At 35.2% G+C, this 26437-nt stretch overlaps 2 protein-coding genes across 3 annotated transcripts in view; one reads left to right on the forward strand and one right to left on the reverse strand.

Annotated features, from left to right (window-relative positions):
* Nucleotides 1–653: 653 nt before the first annotated feature.
* Nucleotides 654–4005, reverse strand: LOC129426050 (ferritin, lower subunit). The gene is made up of 5 exons (XM_055182175.2): nt 3862–4005; nt 3144–3244; nt 2719–2865; nt 1422–1547; nt 654–1157 (listed from the first exon to the last, which is right to left on the reverse strand). Exons 2-5 carry the CDS (start codon nt 3240–3242, stop codon nt 1008–1010), a joined length of 522 nt encoding a protein of 173 aa, XP_055038150.2. The 5' UTR covers nt 3243–3244; nt 3862–4005; the 3' UTR covers nt 654–1007.
* Nucleotides 4006–6833: 2828 nt separating this feature from the next.
* The window catches only part of LOC129425653 (receptor-type tyrosine-protein phosphatase H), a 29288-nt gene continuing 9684 nt past the window's right edge, over nt 6834–26437 (forward strand). The window contains exons 1-12 of one of the 2 annotated variants that reach the window (XM_073864090.1): nt 6834–7119; nt 8715–8991; nt 13752–14021; nt 15505–15774; nt 15878–16152; nt 19318–19588; nt 20057–20290; nt 20374–20625; nt 23983–24073; nt 24402–24449; nt 24526–24607; nt 26328–26418. In XM_073864090.1, coding sequence (XP_073720191.1) covers nt 7072–7119; nt 8715–8991; nt 13752–14021; nt 15505–15774; nt 15878–16152; nt 19318–19588; nt 20057–20290; nt 20374–20625; nt 23983–24073; nt 24402–24449; nt 24526–24607; nt 26328–26418 — 2209 coding nt within the window. In that variant the 5' untranslated portion in view covers nt 6834–7071. The remainder of the gene's footprint in view (nt 7120–8714; nt 8992–13751; nt 14022–15504; nt 15775–15877; nt 16153–19317; nt 19589–20056; nt 20291–20373; nt 20626–23982; nt 24074–24401; nt 24450–24525; nt 24608–26327; nt 26419–26437) is intronic. The other variant, XM_073864091.1, reaches the window with a different exon arrangement.

Here is a 26437-nt window from a genome sequence, read left to right on the forward strand (position 1 = left end):
TGAGTTGAATAATTAAAGGACAAATGGCCTTATTTGTTTATCAAGTTTTTACTTGATCAGATATTTCACTATGAAACAATCCAAGTAAAGCAAATATATTTTCTAGAAAAAAAAACATGATAGAAGATTTTTGTTTTTCTCTGTAATCTATAAGGTGACTTCAGAGAAACAGTTCACAATTAAGAGTAATTTTACTTCTTAGTCACTTTAACATATTCTGCAAATTTTATATAAATTATATGATGGAAATTAATATAAAACCATGTTCTCCATATAGTGAAATGGTTAATATATATTTTTTAATTTTAATTTTTATCATTCAATTTATTTTAAATTGGCAGAATATCCCTTTCATGTACTGTAACCTTGATAGATTTGATGATTATTTTTAAGTTTCTTAAGAATTACCTTCATGCTTTAACTACAGTAAATGAGACTACCTATACTAGTCAAAATCATTAGCAAATTCAATATCTGATAAGTTTGAGTATAATTCAACAAAATATATAAAATAAAAACAGTTTAGTTAAATGTAAGGTCATCATATAGTTTTGAAGTGATTTATAGACTAAAAGTGTACAGGAGTTTACTGTTAGTTAGGAACATTACGTTCTGATATGTGTCTAGTTATGCTCATTATAAAGACAAACAACTGTAAGGAACGCTAGAAGATTTTAATTAGCTGTATTACTTCTAGACAAAATTGAACATACAAAGAAATGAGTACAAGTTACAACCAAACTGTACAAATGTAAACTGTATGTACTGCAATTACGAACAACACAATCTGCTTTACTGACTTCAAGTATAACAATTAGTAACAACTTGGATGTTTGAGGTATAAAAGGCATATAATGGCAGTCATACGTTACGATCACAGTATTTTCCCACTTATCCATACATGAAAGTACATTAAAGTGTGGTGTCACAAACATTTGTGACTCTGTCAACTCTTGAATGTTCAATATAATAGTGAAACGTTACTAAAGTAAGCAAACAGTTTCACGTCACAGGGTGTGCCTATCAAACAGATACTCTCCCATCATGCCATGTGGATCAGAGGAGGTAAGACCGCTCAGACTGCATGCGTGGTCACCCATTATCTTAATGGTTTCATGGCTGTCCGTCAAAAAGTGGGTCTTTAGAAGGTCACAGAGCTGAAAGAAAGCGGAGACAACATTGGACACAGTGAAGGAATCAGATTCAATTGGCCAACAACTACAATTTAAGATTCATAAGGATTGTTCTTCTTAACCATAAGACAAAAACATTATTTCTTTAAATTATGACATTTAGTCATTGTACATAGTAAACTAAATGCTTATCAAAATATGTACGCTCATCAATTATGACTATACTGAAGGAAAAACAGCTGTCAGTACTGATAACAGAGTCTGACCTTAAAATGAGGATTTACTTACATGAGGATCAGAGTTTTCATCAGCTGTTTGATGAATCTCCAGTAAGGATTTATTGAGAGATTTCTGATAGTCCAGAGAGAAAGTGATGGCATCCATACCTCCTCTCCATTCATCACGAGTGGGTTTCTGATGAAAGATGGTGAGAAAAAGATTAAGGTGGAAAGTCATTATTTTCAAACCTGACGTCCCAGGACTATTGTGCCTTCCAGTCGGGCTACCAAAATGTTTCTCTGCCCTGCCCGTCAGGTTATCTTAGGGTGGAAAATATATTCGAATGCTTTTGCATTCCCTCTCGGGCATTGAAAACGTGTTTAAAGCTATATAACTCGAGTGTATATCAGTGACAGTGCGCTGCTGGAGCGATGTAGCTTGATACGCCATTTGCTCATATTACAAACATCTTTGATCAGAAAGACGAGAAAGAGAAGCAACGGTTAAGGTCTAATAGAAAGTAAAGGGCGTCAAGACCTTAAAACAGACTTTATGGCACCAATATCAATATCTAGTGCTCCGGCTCTCATATACAGGTATATATTGAAAATCTGGATTTTAGCAGCAAAATTAAAAAATGAACAGCTGGTTGGATTAAAAACAAGGTGAACTGGGTTCCGTTTAGTCACTACTTTATAGTCTACTCATTTTATGTCTGACAACAAAACAGATAATATATAAAAATAGCATTCAGTTGTGTTAAAATGCAATATAATCTGATAGATCAAAGAGTAGAAGTGAAACAGATTTCAGTTACCAACACTCGATCAAACACAAACACCTGATGACGTCTCACATAATGCCAATTAGTCTCTCGAAATCCTGTGGGAAACACTGGAAGAGACGATCACAGGCATGTTTGTCGAGCTCGGGAATGTAATGACCAATCAGATGAGTTTAAATTAATCACCGGAACAGTCAGCTTAACGCACTTCGATGTGCGCACGCACGCTTTCATCATAAACAACAAAGTTTAGATACAATGAAATTAAGATACGTGGAGATTCATTCATTATAATGGGGGTTTTATGAGATAAAAACTTTATTATGCTTTATTATATTAATAATTATTATTATTGAACTTATAGCATCATTGTACAGTTGATGTGCAGATACATTTCTGGTAGTTTCTTGCTGCATTTCTTGACATACCAGGAGATGTGAATTAATACTAAAGAAATATATATGGGTTTAAACAGATCTTGTGATCAGTATTGGCCGATACTGCTTCCTGTGATCAGCCCCAAAAATCCTGATCGTAGCACTCTTAATCAAGAACAACAAATGACACTGAAAGCAGACTGACCGAGATGTTGTGAAGAAGGATTCGTCCTCCTCGTCTGTTTTGGTACTGCAGCAGGTGCTCGGCCTGCTCCCTCTCCTTCTCGGATCGCTCCAGGAAAAACTTTGAGAAATTGGGTAGAGCCACATCATCCCTGTCAAAATACATACCCTTAAAAAGAAAAAAGTACAGCGTTACCGACTCATAGGAACAAACCACACACTACCACTTCAACAAATATCAAATCCTACAATAATGACAAATGCACAAGGTGCGTTTGATAATTTTGGGGGTTCTTTTCAAACGCATGTGGGGTCTTGCATTATTGTGTCTTTAACTTGTGTGGCGAACATAAAACATGTACATGCAAGATTTTGTTAAATATATAACAAACATAAATTTTTAATCTATGTAAAGATTATTATAATAAGCAGTGATTAAAAACCCACCAGAGACAGATAAGTGTAAGAGGCAGATAGTTTTAAGTTTATTAGTTTGTTGATGTTTGCTTCATTATGTTGGTGAAGATTCTGCCTGACAAGAGACATTTCTGTGGAAAACAACACACAAAACCCATTCAATATTTTGCATTATATATATTAACATGAACTGAATGTGTGGGTGAAACAGTTTAATTTGAAGTTGCAAACGTTAATTAACTAAATACCCACACGACACAATTAGCCTACATATTTTCCTAGTAGTTTCCCAAAATCTAAAACAGGTTTTTACTGGAATTGCCAGTAATTACTGCAAGATTATGGCATGATGAATATTTCATTAATATTAATTTACTCCGTTTACAAATATAGTCTAAATAAATGTTTAAAACAATATCAAATAAATTAAAAGTCTCTCTGCGCAATCATTTAAACATACAGCACATGTCAGATCGATCAATGAATGCACTAGAAGCAAATAAACACAATCAATAAAAGCAAACGACAAAAATTCATTCGGAATAATGTAGACTTAATTATTATTTTGGGTTTGTGTCGGGATCATTGATCCACAGTGATTATATCAATCACAAAACACTAATACTCGACGGTTAAAGTAAAAAAACATATAAATAATAATGAACAAACAAAAAGAGAGGTAACATCATCGTGTAAAAGTCAATGCGCAAGTTTATTTTAACACGACTACAAAATGTAATAAACTCACCTTTGTTCTTCAGCACTGTTGTGTTTCAAATGCAAATCGAGGTAAAACAGAGAAGCTTTAATTCATTGATACACATCAACCCGTTTATACTCACGTGCTGCTTTTCGTTCCCACCCACAGCTCTTATACAGCGACCTCTACTGTTGAGGATACAAATTCATCTCATCAAATCATATGAGCATTATTTACTTGGTTACTTATTAACTTTTACTTGTTACATAAGGTATTAACCTTGGATTAGTTTACATGCTGGCTCTGTCCGCTGTATTATTTAGTCAAATTGATCCAATTCTGAATATTAAAAATATGTTATTTTTGCAATGATAGAAAATTATATATTGCAGTTATATTGTGTCTGTTAAACCAATTAAAATTTAGGTTATGACAAAGCATTTCAGTTAAGTGGCCCTTATTTTATAAAGCAGTATAACAGAAACATTAAGGCTACTTAAGTGAAGAAAAAAAATACAAATAGTAAACCACAAAAAGAAACCAGATATGATAATATATGCATTTTTGGCATATTACCTGTAGCTTATATGAATCTCTTGGTATGCTGTTGGATTGCATGACCATCTCCTGAACTTAGTTAAATAAATGTACATACAAATACACAAATTGTAGTAGAACATATGTTTGATTTATTGTTAGATTTTATAAATAAAGAGTTTAGCTAATAGGCCTATTTCACAATATGACGGCTTAGACCGGAAGTATAGGATACTTACTTCCTGTCACACAATCGCCACTCAATATAGTAATAGACTGACAGCTGTTTGATTTTTTCCCAAACATTAATTTACTTGTGAAAAATAAAAATAGCAGATACTGTCCGTTTAGGTGGTGTTAGTTGGAAAGGATGAAATAATGTTACAAATCTTTTTTAGCATTTATTATTATTAAGGTATGTTACACAGCTAAAGACATTTCAAATAAAACAATGAGACATACTAATTCACGTCTGATCCCGTTTTTTGTCATAATGACAGGGCTTTAAGTCCAAAGTGTGAACACAAATATTTACACATTTTACTTCATATTTCTTTAGACAGAATAATTATTTATTTTCCAGTTTTAAAGTATGAGATCTGATGATCTTAACACGGTGTGTGTCTCGTTTAAATGCACATTTGATTTGTTTGTGCACTAAAGACACCGTTTAATCTCCAGTCCGCAAAATTTTGAGAGGGGTACTGTCACGGACACACCAGGCTCAGCCTCATCCCATTCAACAATCCGTTCATCCTCACTATATTATTAGTCATATCCACCTGTTCACCATCCCAGTGTCATCAAAGATCACATACCTATACTTAATTCTTACACTTAACTAAACTAAATTGTCTGGAGCAGCCTGATCTTACTGGATTTGTACGTATTTTATAAGTTCACTAATTTGTATGAATTCGTACAAAGTGAATTGAACAAATACGTATGATTATAAAAAAACACAACCCCTAATCGCAACATCACAGAGGCGAATGCAAATCATATTGATACTTATGAATGTGGTCAAACAAATTAATACAAATAAGCCACCTCATAAATACACACAGGTTGCTATGAGATGTGTGGTCTGGACTCAAAGCACAGACTCTCTTTATTGTGGAAAACTTACATCAGCTCCGTTTCTTGTCCCTTCTTGTTCCCTAGTGGCATTCTTCGTCCAAATTTGTAGGCATGTACTGTAGTTGTCACCTAAATTATAACACTGTAAGCTTCAAATGTTAATGTGTAGTTACTGTTAAACTCAGTATTTTTTTCAAATTAAATACTTGAAGTTAACAGTATTTTTTACAAATAGTTACAATTCTAAGTATTTAGCTGTAAAAATTAAATTAAATGATAAGGTTATGTTGATATACTGTAGATTTAGGGTACTAAGGTCCGATATTATATAATGTGACACATGCAGGCAGTCCTTCCTAATGAAGCTCTGGGAGCCATGGCCCAAAGTACCATTGAAAGGACCGCACAAGTGTCCATATGACAGACATGTAAAGACACACGTCTCCTGGAAATCCTGTATAATTCAATCAGAGGATGACTTTTAAATCTGCTGAAGTGTTTCCAGAAAAGTGTTTCATATGCATCAGATGTGGATGTGACATCTGAGATATGGGTCAACAGATTGTACCCTAGTCATGGAATAGGAGTGTTGACAAAACAAACACTGTGCTGATCATCATGACAGCAATCAAATGGGGGGTGTCAGTCAGTTTCATTTTTGAGAAGATGAACCTGTTGAGCTGCATTTGACCAATTTAAGTTAAATAGTCTTTTAGTATTAAAACACTACAGTAGTCTCTCTAATTACACTATACTGCAACAAAAGTACATAACAAAGTATGATTAAAGTTTACTCTGTGAAAATGATGAATACATGGAAATAAAACTTTTTAGCAACAATAGTGTCGGAAGATCCAGAAAATGAAGTTTAAAACACGATAAGAAAGAGAGGAGAAATCTGTGCTGACACTACATCTCCCATACCACCTGTTAATGAAAAGAAAACACATGGTCAACATCTCCCACATCTCATTAGATCAGTACAAAAACAAAAGGGGATGCTTTGTAAATTCAGGCCAAGCAAAAATAAAGAAGAACAACATTTAAGGGTTTAATGGTAAAAACACTTGCCTTACCAAATGTACTCTGTAAGCACTTTATATTCTCTATAATCTGCAGTGTACCACACCTTTCTCAACTATATGACCAAACAATGAGTAACTACCCAAAGACAGAAATATTGAAATAGCACGGACTCAGAGTATATTTACATATTTATGGAAAGATCTTAAGCTATATATATATACACACATACACAGACATACAGTAAATAAATGGCTATACATTTTTTTACATGTGAGATAATAAAGTGATAGAGACTGATATTGCTGGAAAGTGTAAAAGGGAGGAGTTATGAATAAGGAAGAGCATTAGTTAAAGGCCGTACAAAGGTTGATGTACATTGTTTTCCCATCATGAGAAAAGGAGAAGTAGCAATAAAACAGTCATTATCAGTCAACAGAGACGGACAGAGTAGGAGAGAGCGACCGAGAAACACTGAGAGTTTTTAAGTATTAAGATATATAACAGCTCTATTGTAGAAAACAGTCTTGTTTGTAGATGAAGTATGGCTTTTGGGTGTAACGGCTAAATATAAACTGTGCCAAGAGGTGTTTACTCCAACCACAAACCGGTTTAATAATGGAGAAAGTTTTGCATTTAGTATTGCTGTCTATGGTTCCTGTATTGGTAAGTCACTCTCACTTTATAGACTTTTAATTGTTCTTTGTGTTCAACTAAATAACTGATTTGGAAACTTAATACTGTAAGCTCACAGTCTTACTAAGCGTTGCCGTCCCGAATACGGGACACCTAAGTTTGCATTAATATTGTTGATGTAAATTTTAATCCATCACTACAAACTATATATCGTTGGAAAGGTCTAAGCCTCCAGAATAGACATTTCAACAGTGTTTTATCAAATAAATTATGTAGGGAGAGTAAGAGAGTGTGCCTCAAAACATTTATTTTCTCCTAAATGTCACTGTCCCACCAGCAGGAAACATTAAACATTAGCAACAGATAGTCTGAAGTCAAAACCTAAAATGTAAAATATCACATAGGCTATGAATAAGGAAGATTCTGTTCTTGTCAAAGCACAGAACTAAATAATACGTTTGAAATCATTTTAGTTTTTCTGTGTGTTGAGAGCTGAAATTCTTTTTAATGTTTTCACATTTGATTTAAGTGGAGGATGTGAAGAAGACAATTTTAGTTTAAATTATTGATGTAATCTTTTACTCTTATAATACCTGATTCTGGTCCAAAGTTCAACCAGTTATCATTCAACAATATTTACATCATACAGTAATATAAAAGTTAAGATTTTGTTTGTGATTTCACTATGAATATAATGCAAAATTTTTCAGTATCCAATTTTTCAATCCATTTAGGTTGGAGATTGTGTTAAAATATGTATGATTTTTATAAATAGAGTAACTGAGCTGACAAACAGCTAGTATAGCAATGAAACTGCACAAGCAATTTTGGTCTTCAAGTCTGACACCTAAAACTACTAAGTCCTGCTCTACATATATTACGATGAGAATGAAAATTCCACTTTGAGTTTAATTAATGATTTTCTTACACAATTGAATTTAATAAAAGGCTACTGAAAAAAAGGATTCATTGAATTTAATCAATTTTTAAGGTAAGCGTTTGCAATCAATTTATTTAAGCTACATTTAAACAAAAGTTTTATATTTTATTTTACTTTACTAATCTTTTTTGTTTAAATGTAGCTTAAAGAAATTGATTGCAACCACTTACCTTAAAAATTAATTAAATTCAATGAATCATTTTTTTCCAGTGTAGGAAAACCAGGTAACTAAAGTTCATTATATGTATTTACAGTATGCACACATTAGGTCCTATCAAACATTAAATCTAAAATTAACAAATGATTTCATGATTTTACACCCCATGCATGAACAAAATATCTACAGTAGGCCCAGGCAACACGAGTCTAATCTAAAAATGTCATGCTCTGAACTTCTGCTCATGCCCAGTGTTTCTGATTCACAATATTACATGCTGATACTGTATTGTCATCATTACCTCAACATATTTACTTATGTTGGAGTCATCTCTTCTTTATCTTGTCTTAGTCATTAAAAAAAATTTAACCAAACTCTTTAGCATAATTTTCATGATTTAAACTATTACAATATTAACACTATCATTTATTCTCATGCTAATTGAAAGACAAGACACTTTAGTTTAGAAAATCTGACATTTAAATCAATTTGATGTGTTTTATTTCATTATAATGTTTCTTCCCTCAGGGACAAGTATCTGTACCCGATGTTGAGCATGTTTCAGTAACTTCCCGAACAGAGTCTGAGTTAACTTTACAATGGAAGATAGTCGGAGACTACCTCAATTACTCTTATGTGCTGAAAAACAGCACTGAAGGAGAGGAGAAAATCAATGCAACAGCCAATGCTACTGATGTGACACATAATGTCTCTTCTCTGTCTGCTGGCACTTATTATTCATTTACTCTCTACACTGTGTTTAATGAAACGAGGAGTAGTGGATATAACTTCTCCAATGTGACAGGTGAGTGTGACTGACTCCATATTTTTAATACAAGACCAAGTCTAAAACATTTCTAAAGAAAAAAAATGTAACAATTATGTCCATTTCTGATTCTCCTCACATTATTTTGGACTACTCATTACTTGGATATTCTCAATGATAAAAAATTAATTACATTGGGTTACAATATTAGAAGTGGTGTAGTTAGGTTTAAAGGAAGAAAACTAGACAGTTCAGTCAAGTCAACTTGTTGCACATTGAATGGAAAAGTGAAAGTGATATGACTTGTGAGAATCAAACCAATATTCTTCAGGTCACAAGTTTGACTCTCTGAAGTGTTGTAAATATTTCTACGAGATTTTGGTCTATATTGACATGATAGCATAAAACAGTTGCTGCAGATTTGTCGGCTGCAGTGAACTTATTTTCATGTTCAAGAAACCAGTTTGAGATGATTTGAGCTTTGTGACATGGTGCATTATCCTGCTGCTGAAATAGCCATCAGAATAGACGTTTTAAAAATGTGTATGATATTCATCTTTTTATTAATTTATTTAACTCATTTCTTATTTGTGCGTCCTTGGAAGCTCTACCTCCTAAGAATGCGAGGAAAAGATATGTATCTTCACTCATTACTCCTCAAGAAGCTTTCTCACACCTCAATCTGTGAGCTGAAATGATAGAATTAAGCTTGGCAAAGCACAGACGACGACATTATTTTAGCTGTGTCTCAGTCAGCTTTCTTGTTAAATAGTCAGGTCACTGACTGCAAAAACCAGTGAGCATTGATGGTCCCTATGTTCCCTTACTGGAAACCATGTGATCTTTTCTGAGAACATACACTCTAATAAATGTTGGGTTGTTTTTAACCCAGGGCTGGGTAACTATTGGACAGAAGACATTTACTGGGTTATTGTTAATCAACCATGTTGAAACAAACAACACAGCAGTTGGGTTAAAACAAGCCATTATTTGGATTATTTTTAACCCAGAAATGTGTTCTGTCCACTAGTTACCCAAAAAATATTTTTTATAGTGTATATGACCCTGGACCACAAATACGTCATTAGTCGCATTGCTATATTTGTAGAAAAAGGGAAAAAAATGCATAGAGAGAGAGCGCAGTTATGCTAATTTAAAAACCACGCAAACAGGGGGAGAAACAGTCCAACCTTCTCCATACATTTGTATTGGGAGAGGCTGCCTCCTTGTCATTTTTGGCTTATAACAAAAACAGAATAATGCCTAAAAGCTGCTGCTGATAAGTTAAAAAAAAACAGAAATAAATTTTTATAAGCTGTCGACCCCAAAAACGAGCGCTTAAAGACACAAAAGACTGATCGCTGATTAAGTTTCCCTCCAGTGGGTGTAGTTCTAATAATAGTAGAATGAAAAGTCACTTGTATCCACTTTTGTGTCTTTAAACGCTCGTGTCTTTAAACGTTCGTTTTTTATCTTGTAAATTTCCTACCGTAAACATATCAAAACTTTCTTTTGTGAGTGGATGCAGCAAAATTGCAATCAAATTGGGCCAGAAACTCCTGACTGTAAATATATTTTAAAACTGAAAAAAGTCAAAAAATATATATATTGAAATATGTTTAAAAAAAATCACAATTTTTAGCCATTTTTTAGCCATTTTGAGATCTATTTTAAAATAAATATATTTTTAATTTATATTCATATCGCATTGTTACAAAAATATATTTTCAACAGCAAAAATATTCAATTCAATTCAATTCAATTTTATTTATATAGCGCTTTTCACAAGTGTTAATTGTTGCAAAGCAGCTTTACATGAGAAGATGTAGAGGAGAACACAGAAAATCAATAGATAATATAAGAAGTAGAGATAGCGGTTAAACCGTACAAGCGAGCATATTAATAATGTAACGTATACAGTAAAGTGCTAAGTTAAGCCAGAGTTGGCTGACTCTCCCTGGGACAAAAAAACCCCTAGGAAAAAACCCAATGGGAAAAACTCCTAGAAGGACAAAAACCCTTGGGAGGAATTAATATATATTTATATATATATATATATATATATATATAGAAACGGTAGGGATAGGAGGCGGGTAAGCAAATTAAACTGGTTTAGCCGGTGGTCGTTGGTCGGGCATCGGCTGGTCATCACGTTGAAGGACAGCCAGTAGATCAGTGATGCGATGACCTTCAGAGCAACAGGAACCGGGTTGGTTTGTCTCATTGTCCTCGGGGTCGAGGACGAGACAGGGAGACAAAAACAGAGTTCTATTAGCGTAGGGGTCCTTCGCATGTAATGCAAATGTCATACATTATAGTGGTTCAAGTCGGCTCGGTTCCAGACAGGCTAACTATTGCGGCAATAGTATATTACCCGTATGAGGTATGTGAGTGCTTTGTTCTAGACAAACTAACTACTGCGGGAAAAGTACATTTACTGGACATTTTATGTGAATGCTTTGTTAAAGAAGAATGTCTTAAGATTAGATTTAAATTGATCGACTGTGTCTGATACTTGAACTTTATTTGGTAAATCATTCCAGAGCTTATACTTATAATCATTCCAGAGCTTATACTTATAATTTTATATTTTATACATATTTACACATTTTATACCTTATACATTTTATAGATTTTTTTATTTTGGCCAGAACAAATATATATTTTTGCCATATGGGTTGTAAAATTAGAAATGTAATTGTTGCCCCTGAAATACATTTGGAAATATATGTTAATATATGAAGGTTAAAACAAAATATATTTTCAAATTAAAAATATATTTAATTAAGCTTAACTTTCTACAAAATGTATTTATTTTGGCTGGAGAAATTTATTTTTTTGCCGTATGTGGTGAACCAGTGTCCTTATCAGTGCCCGTGTCCCTGTACATGTTATACTAATTCACGACTAGGAAGCTAGGGAACTGATTGAGACACATGTTTGGTTTGCGCGGCAAAGGGTAAGCTAATCTTCCATGTAGCATTGACGCTAGTGATGATTTTCTCTGACAAATCAGTGATCTGCTGTGTTTACATGTCACATTTTACTATCTGTACAGCTCGCTTGCAACCTCGACCGAGAGTCGGGCTTGTAACCTGAAGGTTGTTTGTTCAATTCTACACTCTAAAAAATAGTGCTAAATAGCACTAAAAGCTTGTAAGGGAACCATTTTTAGTGCACCTATGAAGAACCATCCGGGGGTAATTTAGCACAACTATGGCACTAGATATGGTTTTATATAGCACAATATGGTTCCACACAGGTGCTACACAGGTACTAAATAGATGCTAAGCACTCCCCTATGATTATGAGCCACTGAACCACTTTAAGTGCTATTTATTGAGCACTGTTTGTTTTTAGAATGTAACTTGCAACAGAAGCAACTGATGTGCCCTTGACCAAGACAAGTTTCCCCCAACAGGGAGCAGAATTAGGGCTCACTCACACTATCCAAACCGCACTCTGGTGTGTTTGACCCCCAAAGCCTGGTTCGTTCTTACTAGTGTGATCGCTCTGGTTAATTGCGCTCTGGCCGGCTTGCAGAGGTGGGCTGAAGCGCGGTTCACTTGGGCGCAGAAGGCTATAGTGTGAGTGCAATCACGCCTGAGTGCGATTTAAAAGGAGAGATGTCAATAGCTTCTTGTTTCCTGTCTGCCATTATTGGACAAACTGATTAATCCAGGTGTGCCTGACCTCAGTAGTCACAACAGCAATAATCAGACACACCTGGATTAATCAGTTTGTCCAATAATGGCAGACAGGAAACAAGGAGCTGGCTGAAGTTCAGGAAGTAGTGCAGCTGGGCATAAAGCCTATTGTGAGAAGGCTGTGTGTCATCGCGCAACAAACGACTCTGAATAAAAAACACACAGTACAATAATTTCCAGTGTTAGGAGAGCGCTTTACTTCCTACTTTTTTTCAAAACAATAACAATCTAATGACAAAAGCGCGTGGTTTTAACTTGTTGTGATAGATTGCTCAAGATGCCATTATGGTGAGTATTGTTTGCTATAGTTGGACTATCGACTCCTAGCTTTATCATTTTATTTTCTTGTTGCTGTGGTTGTGATACAGTAAGTCATAAGGAAATGTGATCAAATGATGTTGGCAAAGTGTTGATAGCAATACAGTTGTCATGTGTTAGTCCTATTCATAAATCTCATTCAGTATGTAAGTGAGTTGTTACTGCAGCCGATATTCTGTCAAAAAAAAACAAACTCCAATGTGTTGTCGTGTCATTGTGATTATTTTGCTGCTTACAATCAGTTTGGAGTCTCCATGATCCCAAATCGTACATATCAAAAAAAGGAGTATTGTGAAAGAATTGCACAACTATGGCAACAGTACAAGTGCTTTTATAATGTGTTATGCAAGAATTAATGCAACAATGGTTTTTCTCAAGTCATGGTTGATATCCCGTTTCTGTAAGATCCCCCTCACTTTGACATTATTACTACAGTCATCACCTGTGTGGTCTCTTGGTCTGGTCGAATCATCCAGTGTGTTCGTTCTGATGATTATGTTGTTAAAAATCATTTAACACTGTCCCTATGTCTGTGATCAGATGTTCAAACAAGCTGCTGTAAACTTTGTGTAGTTGTAAAGTTGGTACATTAGTCCTGTAGTTTAGGATAAGAGTTTGGCATAAAAGGACATATGGTTGTATTTGACCAGATTTTTTTAATATAGCTATAGATGTGTTAAGTGTTTTGGCCTTTGAAAACAATGGCAAACAAAAAATAATAAAAAATGTGTTTTTGCAATAATTAATTCTTATGCATTTCTCTCTTTTTCTCAGCTCCTTCTAATGTTAATAACATTACAGTGATTGACCAAACAGAGACTGACATTACATTAGAGTGGGATATAGTCAATGGCAACAAAATTTACTCTTATGTGCTAAAAAACAACAGTGGAGAAGAGTCTGAAATCATTAATGCCCCAGAAACTGGTACTAAAGTGAATTATACAGTCCATTCTCTGTCTCCTGGGACTAAATATTCATTTACTCTCTACACTGAGTTTGAAACAGTAAGAAGCAGTGGATATAACTTCTCCAGTGCGACCAGTGAGTATATCTTTAAATTCAGTTATTTAGAAAAAAAACTAATCAAAATCTAACTGACAATAAGTAAAATCATTCTGACATTTGTCATGTATCATTTTTCTGGCATACAAGGACATGTGATTGAATTTGACCAGATTTTTTAATACAGCTATAGATGTGTTCAGGGTTATTTCATATGCAATTGAAAAAGATGTCCAGTAAAAACAAATGGCTTTATACATTTTGTGTAAAGATGCTGCAAATGTAAAACTGTATTTACCTTGACATAAATGAATAATAAGAGCTCTGTACATGGTAATGACCTAAGTTGAGCCTTAAACATGATTGTTTCCTCCTTCTTATGTAAACCTTGTGCATGGAAAAGACCGCTAGAAGTTACAGTTACATTTTGCAGATCTATAGATGGTTTCATGGGACGCACGTGATACACGTCTGGATCCGAACCTTACTTCCGGTTTCGTTTTTTAATGGTCTGACTAGTTGCTAAACTGATCTCTTGAACAAATGCCTCGTCGAAAATAACAAATGTTTTGGTTTCCTAGGTAATCTATGTGTTGTTTTTTGCTTGTTATATAAATAAACTACGTTTAAAGAACTTTGTTGTTATTTATTCTTAGCGGAGTTTACCGGAAGTTACTTGCGGGACCGCGACAGCCGCTTGTTTATGTTGTTACTGTTGAAACTGTCTATACTAAAATAACTAGGGCAGTCAAAAGATTATTCGCGATTAATCGCATCCAAAATAAAAGTTTGTGTTTACATAACATGTATGTGTGTACTGTGTGTAAATATTATGTATATAATAACACACCCACATTCATGTATATTTTAAATGCATTTATATACTGTATATACATTTATATAATTTATATTATATAAAAATATAACTATTTTATATATAAATATAACCAATTTTTCTTAAATATATACATGATTGTGTTTCAAATATAAATAATAATTATACACAGTACACACACATGTTATGTAAACACAAACTTTTATTCTGAAAACGATTAATTGCAATTTATCTTTTGACAGCCCTAAAAAAACACAAACTTACCCTTCAGAAACGTCCATTAACAATCTCAAAATAATTGATCATTTATCAAAATCTGTATCTTTATCTTATACAGGCTGAAACATATAAGGTCTGTTAACACACATTCACATACAGTAGTGCTACTACTGAAGAGCTGCTCTGAGAAACAGCCAATCAGAGCAGAGCTCAACATTATTATTCATGACTCTTTCAAATAATAATAGACCATTTCATTCTAAAGGTAAATCTTGGGGTTGTAAATGAACATGTAAAACTGTCTCTGGATCATTTTTGCACTTAATAAAGTTAAATACCATCTATGTAGATATCAGAGAACAATTGAACAGATTTTTATAATGCCTTCTTTTGGCACCTTTAACACCAGAATTTAAACAAAAATGTTTTTCAATAATTAATTCTTATGCATTTCTCTCTTTTTCTCAGCTCCTTCTAATGTTTATGACATTAAAGTGATTGACCAAACAGAGACTGACATTACATTAGAGTGGGATATAGTCAATGGCACCAATAATTACTCTTATGTGCTAAAAAACAGCAGTGGAGCAGAGTCTGAAATCATTAATGCCCCAGAAACTGGTACTAAAGTGAATTATACAGTCCATTCTCTGTCTCCTGGGACTAAATATTCATTTACTCTCTACACTGTGTTTGAAACAGTGAGAAGCAGTGGATATAACTTCTCCAGTGCGACCAGTGAGTCTGAATATATCTTTAATTCAATTATTCAGATCATGATCTATCTGTACAGTGATCAGTAAACTGAAAAAATATTGTCATGTGTCATCATTTGTTTCAGTCCCATCCAATGTTGCTGATGTGTCTGTGGTGAACCGTGGTGACAGTTATTTCATCTTACAATGGATGATTGTAACAAATGTAGACAACAACACATATAACTACTCTCTGGAATACAGAAATGAATCATGGGTGAAAAACATTACTATAATTCCAGGCGGGAATTCTACAGTAAAACATCCTATATCAGGTTTAATTCCTGCAACAAATTACAGCTTCACTCTCTACACCATATTTGATGACTTGAAAAGTAAAGGATTTAACTTCACCAACACGACAAGTAAGTCTCTTTATATGAACTTTGGACCCCATAACAGAATTTATGAAACTTTTGTTGCAGTTGTTAAGTTGGAAATATCTCATCTGTTATGTATATGAATGTTTATGACCAATTCCTTCTTACTTAGCGTGCACACTACCAGCGACTGTGTGTCGCCCATCTCTTTTAATAAGGTCATTAGGACTAATTCTTGTTGTCCTAGTAACACTTCTACACAAACGAGTAACCCTTTTCTTAAGTAACTGACGAAAGATGGATGACGTGAACTCCATGTTTTACTCCCATTTGTAGTCGCTCGTGAAAGTCGCTCATCATTTTCATAAAGTTAAAAGTTTTTCCAATTTTGTTGCGTAACTGGAGACGCCCCATCCCCAAATTTAAAATATAGTTTCATCAGTACACAGTTCAGAACAGGACTATAAACTTTATGAATTGAGTTTACAGTGATTCAGATTTTTAGACAGAAACATAATTTGCTTGTCATTCATTATGATATTATGATGGCTGACATGTGATTAGAGTAGGGGTTTTCAAACTGTGGTTCGGGAAAGTAGGCCACATCAAGTCATTTGGCTGTTGCAGTGAATGACACAAAAAAGCTGTTCAGTCAAATAATTGACTAACAACTATCATGATTTTGATATGTTATAGCAGGAGTTTTCAAACTGTTTGTCAGCCGAACCACCTTGACCTAAATAATTTACTACCCCCTGAGATTTTAAGTAAATATTTCAATAATTGAATAGCAAATTTGCATTCAAAAACATTTCTTTTTCATTTGTATCAGTAGTATTTCAATGATTTCCGCCAATCATTCTGAGAGCCCATTTAATCGAGTCAGTCTCCACGCCTCCACCTCCCTAAATCTCCTCCTTTGTTTTGCTCACTCCTCTCTCCGCACAGTCTTACAACAGGGATGATTTGAACTTGGGGCTCGAGCCGAGCTTAGGGTTCAAGCTCCCTCAGAGGACAGCAAGCCAAGTTCGTTTACCATCATTCACTAGACTGAATGCACAGGTGAACTAGTGAACTGTTATTAGGACCTTTATCTAGTCATTTGTTTTATTGGTATATAACACGGATCTGTCCATTTTGCATAAGCTCCTTCGTTTTCTGATTTTGACACTAGTCCTATAAATGTAAGAGCTGTCCAAACTGAAAACAACTTGCACTGACATATCTTAAAATACATCAGTGCCCTTTGTTTTGCCTTAAAAATCCACACAAGTAATGATTTAGTAAGGCATGTTTGTTCAAACTTGTTATATTTCCCAATTAAACTAAGGTCTAGACCTGGCTTAAGATAATCCCTGTCCGTGAAACCACCCCATATTGTTTTGTTAATTGTTACATTTAGATTAAACAAATAAAATATATATTTTGTGTATGTAAGTATTTAGATTTTTTTTTTATTTTAAAAATAATTATTTACATTTTATGATTTAATTGTATTTTTTCCCTTCAACTCACGAACCCTCTGCAATTTTCCCTGCGAATCACCAGGGGTTTGCGGACCCCAGTTTGAGAAACCCTCACTGTAAAAATGATGTGTTAATTTTTGAAACATTGTGTGTGTCATGCCATTTAAAGGGGAAAATCTGACTTTTTCCATGTTAAAGTGCTATAATTGGGTCCCCAGTGCTTCTATCACCCTAGAAAATGTGAAAAAGATCCACCCACTAACTTAGTTTTGGTAAACCATTCTCTGCAAACATGTGAAAAAATTGTAATCTGGTCATTGTAATTTGGCTCCTATTGTGATGTCAGAAGGGGAGAATACCGCCCCCTTTATCTGCACTATCCAACCACAGCACAGCCATTTAGTGCAGAGAGAAAGCGAGAGAGAGAAAATAATTCACAGCACAATTGAGTTTCAATTGCAACAAACCACCATCATTGTGATCAGTGTTTGCACTTCATCCGCTCATTTGCATTTTAAATGGCACACCCAAAACGGCACAATTTTGCTCGCACCTACAAAGTGGCAATTTTAACATGCTGTAATTAATTAATCTGTGTGGTATTTTGAGCTAAAACTTCACATACACACTCTGGGGACACCAAAGATTTATTTTACATCTTAAAAATCTCTCATAATATGACCCCTTTAACGCGTTTTTTCATGTTAAAATAAATGAAAGGGCAACACAAGTTGTGTTAAAAACAGTGATGTGAGTAACGGGTTACAAAGTAATTTCATTACTGTAATTCCACTACTTTTAGCGGTAACGAGCATGTAACGAAGTATTTTTTTTAAAATCAAGTAACGCAGTTACAATTACTGATATTTAAATGAGTTGGTTACTTGTGTTACTCTATTTTGTGAAAAATGAACATTGCAGACAAGGCATTTCTGATCTAATGTTGCAGGACTGTGGTGGAACTGCGTTACTTGATTTAAAAAAAATATACTTTGTTACATGCTCGTTACCGCTAAAAGTAGTGGAATTACAGTTATGGAATTACTTTGTAACGCGTTACTCCCATCACTGTTTTTAACGCAACTTGTGTTGTCCCTTTCATTCATTTTAACATGAAATAACGCGTTAAATGGCATGACACACACAATGTATAAAAAATTAACACATCATTTTTTACAGTGCTATGTTATAAGATATTGCAATTAAACTTACATTTTATTAGTTACCCTGCACATTTAGTCTTAATGATTAGTGGTAAACAAACGTGGCTTGCTGTCCTCGAAGGGAGCTCTGCACCTTCAAAGAGAGCGGCCCGGGCGTGAGCCCCCAAGGTTAACACCCCCCCCCCACACACACACACACACACACACACACACCGCAATAGAACTGCACAGAGGAAGAAGTGAAGAAGGAGATGGGGAGGAGGAGGGATGGCGAAAGAATTGCTGAGGCCTAGAGGCTGCCTTATATACGCCCATAATGATGATTGACAGGCCTGAATGTTTAGGCTCCTCCCAAACCTACATTTAGAACTACATTTAATTCCTAAAATGACATAGAAAATACAAACTTTTGTTTTCCCCATCTTTCCATTAAAATATATGTTGGTGGGTTTGGGATAGATTATAACTTTTTGAGTGTTTACTGTAATTAAAGTAATAGCTGTAAGTCTAACAGGAATTGTTCCTACAAAAATAAAAAAGTACAGAATGTGTTTTAAAATATAAAAACTCTTTATCCACAACTCTATCTGAAGTAACTCAGGTCAGGGTGACAGATCGCTCACAGACATATTTGGCCGTTGAATGGGATAAGCTGAACAAAGACAACATCTACAACTACATTTTGAGTCAAAGTGATGGAGAAGAGGCACATATTTCTGGAGATAAGCATGGTGACGTTATTAAATATAACCTATCCAATCTCAGCCCGGGAACAGAATATAAATTTACTCTCTTTACTGTGGTCAAAGACAACAAGAGCGAAGGATACAACTTTAAGAATGTCACCAGTAAGTTAAATAACTTTTGAGACCATTTTTTAAATCTATCCGCTTGCTAAGTCTCACGTCAACTTCTGGGTCCAAATGCTCCATCAGATGCCTTAAGCAAACAACAAACTGTACCAATAAACCCTCACGGTGCAGTGTAAAACTCCAAAAAATCATGATCCTAACCTTTATCTCCATACTAAAAATCCCAGATGACCAGAAAGTAATTCATCTTTTATGAATTTTTCAAGTATTGTTGCCTGCGATATGATGAGCTTGGATAATGTAGTGTATACCAAGAGTTAATAAAAAGATGTGTAATATGAATAAATACCGATCGTAAACGCCTGTTGAGATTGTAATCTTATATGAAGCGAGTGAAGGCTTGGACCCTGAAATGGTATTTTTATGTAATCACTTAACAAGTGGATAAGATCAAGACTCCATGTCTCTGTGAAATTAACACCACTATTGTTGTGTTTTCTGAAGCCATTGACTGTTCACTCTTTGACTGGCAAGTCACCAACTCATCGATAAATGCTAAAGTGACTGGCAGCACAAATGTCACAGCTACAAACAGCACCGGCGGTGAAGTAAAAGAAACTGTTGACAAAAATCACGTGAATCTTCAAGGGCTTCACCCTGGCGCAAATTACACTGTTTTACTGTGGTATTACTTAGAGTCACAGATGCATCTACAATGCTCACAAATTTTGACATTAGGTGAGTTTATGTGTTGAACTGTGCTGTTGATAAACAAGTACATATTATTTGTTGGTCTAATCTGTGTCACTGTTTTAATCTAGATCCAAATAGTGTATCTAGTCTGCACTGTGAATATTTCTCTGGAGGATATGGTCTGGCTGTGGTTTGGGCCACATCTGGAATTGTGAATAAGGTGCAGGTGGATGTTGCAGGAAAAAGTTTCAACCAATCTGAGAGTAGACAGGAGGTAAAGGGACTGCAAGTTGCCCAGTGGTACAAAGTGTCAGCGACATCATTCTCTAATGACAGGATGAGTCCTACAGTATCAGTCAACTGTCAAACTGACCCAGCAGGTAAAATATCCAGAGCAAGAGTCTTTAGACATGCATCTATATATAATGTAATGTAGAAAGAGATCTCAAGGTTTGATGTTTTCAGTGTGTGATTATTCTGTTACAAGTCAGCCACAAGATGTAGATTACAGTGCACCCCAGTCGTTATGTGTAGATGACACCTGAAACATCATATATTCAATTCAATTCAATTTTATTTATATAGCGCTTTTCACAATAGTTAATTAACATGGCTATAATTCTGGATGTTTTAATATGTTTCATACATTTTTTTAGTATAAGTATGCAGTGTCATAGGTACATCTTTGATGTTTATAACAAAGCAAACGTTCAAAAATTGGTTATGGTCATTTAAAAGTACCTGCACCATTAAAACTCAATGCTATGAGTGAGCGAACTGCCTGTGGTAAGATGGCCGCCAAATGTGGACGTTCCACTCAATTGGCCAGCAGCGCGGGCGAGACATCTCACCTTTATACATATCTATGGTCTCCACCGGTAAAATTTGCTCCTACGGCATCTGATAGGCCCGCCTCTCTTTCGTTACGCAAGCAAAGCTGCGACCATTGAGTGCATGAAATGTCCAGCACACATCATATTTTCGTTTGAACGTGTGCATCATCGGGGTACTTAAGTACCCTTTCTTTTTTTGGCATTTTCATTATAAGCACTTACACTATTTATACTAGTAAATGGCATAGAATAGTGCATAAGTATGCGCAACAAGGTATCACGCTATGTGTTTAAATGAGCAGATTTACAATTAAGCACAAGCATTCACTTAAACAATGCTGAGTGATAAATTGCAATGAACATTCGGACTATGTATGGGATTTTACTATAGTCCTCTTCATAGGCTACATGCTCTATAGTGAAAGAGACGGGCAAGGGTAACCTAATGTTACTGCACTACTGTCTCTCCCTCATCAGGCACAAAATTAACACAAAAACTGCCTGCTTGTTTCTTTTAGCATCTCCCAACCGTTAAGTTTTTTGCTTGTCATCATGAGCACACTTTCCTTTGTGTCAGTTTCAGTTTATTATAAGCCCATTATTATTATTATGACTTCTCCAGAAAGTCCAATGTGGTAGGGACCAATGGGAACATGAAACAGCCCCACAAACTGATGAACATGGACTCTTCATAACATTAAAAAAGGAAACGGCACCTTTAAATGACGTAAATCCAGTGAAAGAAACCCACCACCCTTCTTTGAAATAAGGATGTGTGTGGAGTAAAAAGTCCGTTCATTAGGGGAAGAACTTTCTTTTTGGCTCCTTTCTCTAAGAATGAACAGATTACTAAGGACAGGACCACATTTTAAACCATTTTGAAGATATGATTAAAGAGCAACTGTGGTCCCATTTATGATTTTACATTTCCTTTGGTGTGTAAGTGTGTATTATTACAGATATGCAAAAGTTACAAAATGTAGACCGACATTATCATAATTGGACTCACAGCCTGTAAGTTAACTCCTGATTGCATTGTGAGCGAATCTTTTAAACATGGTAAGGAGCGTCACATTTCTGGCTGACATCAGAGGTATTCAGGCCAGGGGCGGCGTTTGCGTATGGCAGGGTATGGCAGTTGCCATACCCTAGCATTCAGACAAAACACCAGAAATTAACAGGCTATAATGAAGCTCATTAAAAATAATTTTAAATATTTTCAGTAGAACATATCTGAACATTGGTATATCACTAATATGGATAATTTACGCGTGTGCTCGACTTCATGCTATAATACAGGAACCGACATGTGGATGACATCAACGTGACGCGAGAGCGGTCTGAAAGCAAACTCTTCCGATGATTTCTCGCCTCATCCTCGCGGTACTTTGATGTCATCAACCTGTCGTTCTTGCACCGCAGCTTGAATTGTGCAGGAGGTTTCATGATGACCGCTGTTGTTATCATCTTTATTTTCGCAAGTAAACTCCTTTTTTTGTTTTAACATTCAAACAGACTCACGGTTCTCCCCCACACTCGCGCAATGCATATTGCATACATTATTCCAGAAGTAAAATGATTTGTTCTCTGTGGATAAATAAACATGTTCTCTTACACTGGGAAATTGTAGCGCAGTCGAAGTGAATTGTATTAATTATTTGCGCGCGTTTTTGAATATGGCGACTTGTGGAATAAAAACTGCACGACGACAAAAGGTAAGACTTGTTTTTGCATTTAGCCCTGTTTTACTAAGAGTTTTATTTAGTGTTTTAGTCTTATTTGGTTAGCTGGCTGGGTTAACTACGTGTGCTCTATCACATCATTAAAAGTCTTTATTGTGTTTTTATAAGTGTTTATTGGCGGCTGTCATGAAAAGATTTGTGAAGGGATGTTACAGTATGTTTTGATATTATCTTGTTTTAGTTTATCTGTTGCTGGAGTTGCACTTGACAACATTTGAAAACCATTTTAAACAACCATGATTTCTATTTTTGTTTTTCATTTGTATTGCTTCCGTATTGTTGTCAGTAAGTGTACATCCGTGCAATCATACTATGATTTTATACAGGTTGGTGGAGTATGTACACATATAATGTGGTTTCATAGATTCGTTATTTGAATGGCCTTCTTGTACGAAGAATTTTTGCCATACCCTAGGTTTTCGTGAAACGCCGCCACTGATTCAGGCCAATCACAACGTACAAATTAGCTGGCCAATCAAAGGACACATCGCTTTTCAGATCAATCTTTGTACAAAATCAGAGCATTTAAGGAAAGCAGTATATCTGGAGCTACAAAAATCTATGTTCGGTGGAAAATAATGTGTTTTTTGAACCATAAACTACACAAACACATTGTATTATACCAAATACACAAAATAACTTGCGTTTTAGCAATGAAATAGGTGCACTTTAAATCTTTGACAACTGTCAGAAGGAATCCTAAAAATAAGGCAGGCTGGTGTTAAAACTGCAGAATACAGTATATACCCTGACAGGACCCCTCGAGGACAAAATGTCCAATGAATTACAATTTAAAAATTATTTACTTGAAAGCTGATCTGAAAATTTGATGTCCGGTGCATTGTTTAATTCTGTAAAATACTATAATATTTTTGTGTAAATTTACTATGGAATACAATTTTCATATAAAGAGACAACAATTCTGTTGACAAATAGGTTGTGAAAGTCACTTACTTGTGTAGAGTTTTATATCAGATAGTTCACATCTTGACCATGCAGAGACTTTCAAAACTACAAGCTTCCCATTTCTGCTTTCAAACCTATATGTACACTTTGACCACAGATTTTCACCATAATGAAGTTATTTACCTTGAAATTTTCATTAACTTCTTTCAGATGATTGATCCAACTGTTTAAGATTGTATCTGTTTGTTTCCCACAGGAGTTATAGCAGGTGTTCTTGTGGCTCTCCTGTTAATCATCATCATTTGTGCCGCTATCTTTTTATGGCGCCGCAAGCTGAAGCATGCTGGGTATGATTTTAATCTGTGTTTAAAAGATTAAGGGGTGGTTTCCCAGACAAGGATTAACATAGGCTAAGCCAGGACTAGGCCTTAGTTTGATTATGAAATAGAACTAGTTTTAACAAACATGCCTAAATAATAACATCACTTCGTGCATTTTGAGGCTAAAGAAAGGGCACTGATGTATTTTAAGATATGTTAGTGCAAGTTTTAGTCTAGAACTTTTTTTATTTTAGTCTAGGACTAGTCTAATCCCTGTTCGGAAAACCACCCCTAGGTTTAGTTATTTTTATGATAAATTAAATGAATTAGCTAATATCATTTCTGCTGTCTTTAGAGGGTCTAAAGGACATGATGAGCCAAAAATAACTAACAACACGTACAAGTACGTATGGCACTCAAAAATATTTATGACATGAAATACTTTTTAACAGTACTAATAAATGCAAAATGTTTTTCAGACCTATTCCTATGGAGAAATTTCCAGAACATTTTCGAAACATGAGTCGTGATCAGAACAGAGGTTTCAGTGAGGAATATGAGGTATAAGCTTGAGTTTCAAAACAAACCTTAACCATGCTATAGTTCTTTGTTCTTATTAAACCCACATTTTGGCATGTAACCTATCCTGGACTGAAAGTGCTACTGCTACAAATCGAATTGTCCTCATGTCGTCCCTTATTTTCTTAAAGATCAGACTTTTATCAGAAGCCACGAAAACTATTTGGAAAAAGAGACTTGTCATGGTTCTGCCATCTTGTCCTTTGTTTTATCTAGTCTTGTGGCAGAACCATGACAGACCCATGTTTTGTGTGAGAGCACTGGCTTTGTTTATTCCTTGCCATGTGCTCTCAGTCTCGTCTCTTGACCCCGCCCCCTTGTTTCCCTTATTAATTATCCCATTATTGTTTGATTTATATCACCTGTTCCCCTCTTGATTTGTTCCCCTATTTAATCCTCTTGTATTCATTGTCCTGTGCTTGTGCATTGTTTCTATACCCGTGAGTAAAGCTGTTTTGTCAAGTCTAGTCTAGGTCTTTGTATATTTAGTGTGAAGTCAAGTTTATTGTTTAGTGTCACCCAGTCTAGTGTTAAGTGTAGTTATAGTCTTGTTGAGTGTAGTGATGGGCAGAGCGAGGCTTCGTGAAACACTGAAACAGTTGAATCAATTGTGTCGAGGCTTCGAAACATAGTTCGAAACCGCCTCCATAGTGACACCTAGTGGTCATTTGCACGTATAGCCGTAGCGCAGCCTTGACAAGGTTTTAGACGATCGCTGACAAATCGTATCCCACATGTTGATTGATTGACACAAGTGATCGGGTGGGAGAGTGGATAGTGTCGTCGACTCTAATACAACAACCCTTTGGGTCGAACCCCAGGAAACGCATTACTATTACCGTCGTCACAATGAAGTTATATATTTTTTGTTGTTGTTTTAACATCTGTTTGACAACTACATGAGCTTTTAGGCTCATCATTGTCAATAACTATCAGCTGGTCTATTTAATAAATAAATTGAATAGAGATAAATACCACATAAACAATAAGAAATTTTTAAAATATATCAAGCCACCATGTCACATATAAAAAATATCTGCTGTGTGTGGAAGGACTTAGCCTACTTCTTTTTACAGATAATTTTTCCAGCCTTTGAAAAACTCCTCTCACAAAACCCATAAGGTCAATATGCGTTTATTTCACTTTTATACAGATGTGCGTTTGTGTTGTTTGTTCCCGACCGTGCCAATCAAACGCTGATTCGGCAGACCACACCTGATGAAACACTTAGTGAAACACTTCGAGGCTTCGTTTGGTCATAGTCACGTGACATGGGTGTTTTGAATCACGCTTCGAATCAGTGTTTCGACACATCTGCGCTTCGGGATCTCGCAAAGCTTCGGAACGACTGTTTCGCGTCAGCCATCCCTAGTTGAGTGTTCATTTAATATCTTGTTTATATTGTTTTGCCCCCTCGTGGGTTTTGTTTTCTGTTTATTGTATAATAAAGGTCTTTAGTTTATATCCACCTCTGTCTGCACTTGGGTTCCTCCTACAACTTCATAACAAGACTTGCATTAAAAAAAGGTGGCACATAGATATACAGTAGTATCTTTAGATCATAGACAGCATCATCACACAGATTTGGGGATGAGCTCTGGTCTGTTTCTTTAAGCATCAAGTTAATTCTGTAATAATAATTCAAGTTATTCTGATTTATTATTAAATATGTTTTATTCATTTTTTGTTTGTTTTGAAATAGGACTTATGCTTAGTGGGTGTAGAACAAGCGAAAACTACAGCTGAAATGCCTCAAAACAAGAGCAAAAATCGATTCTCCAATGTTTTACCTTGTGAGTTCTTACGCACACG

Source organism: Misgurnus anguillicaudatus, chromosome 25, assembly GCF_027580225.2.
Source record: "Misgurnus anguillicaudatus chromosome 25, ASM2758022v2, whole genome shotgun sequence".
Classification (NCBI taxonomy): domain Eukaryota; kingdom Metazoa; phylum Chordata; class Actinopteri; order Cypriniformes; family Cobitidae; genus Misgurnus; species Misgurnus anguillicaudatus.

Bases quoted from the DNA above. Each gene is read 5' to 3' on its own strand.
- LOC129426050 (XM_055182175.2), bottom strand. From the start codon at position 3,242: ATGTCTCTTGTCAGGCAGAATCTTCACCAACATAATGAAGCAAACATC. The intron at 1,548-2,718 runs GTCAGTCTGCTT...ATCTTTCATCAG, and splicing joins TCCTTCTTCACAACATCTCG to AAACCCACTCGTGATGAATG. The intron at 1,158-1,421 runs GTAAGTAAATCC...GCTTTCTTTCAG, and splicing joins ATGAAAACTCTGATCCTCAT to CTCTGTGACCTTCTAAAGAC.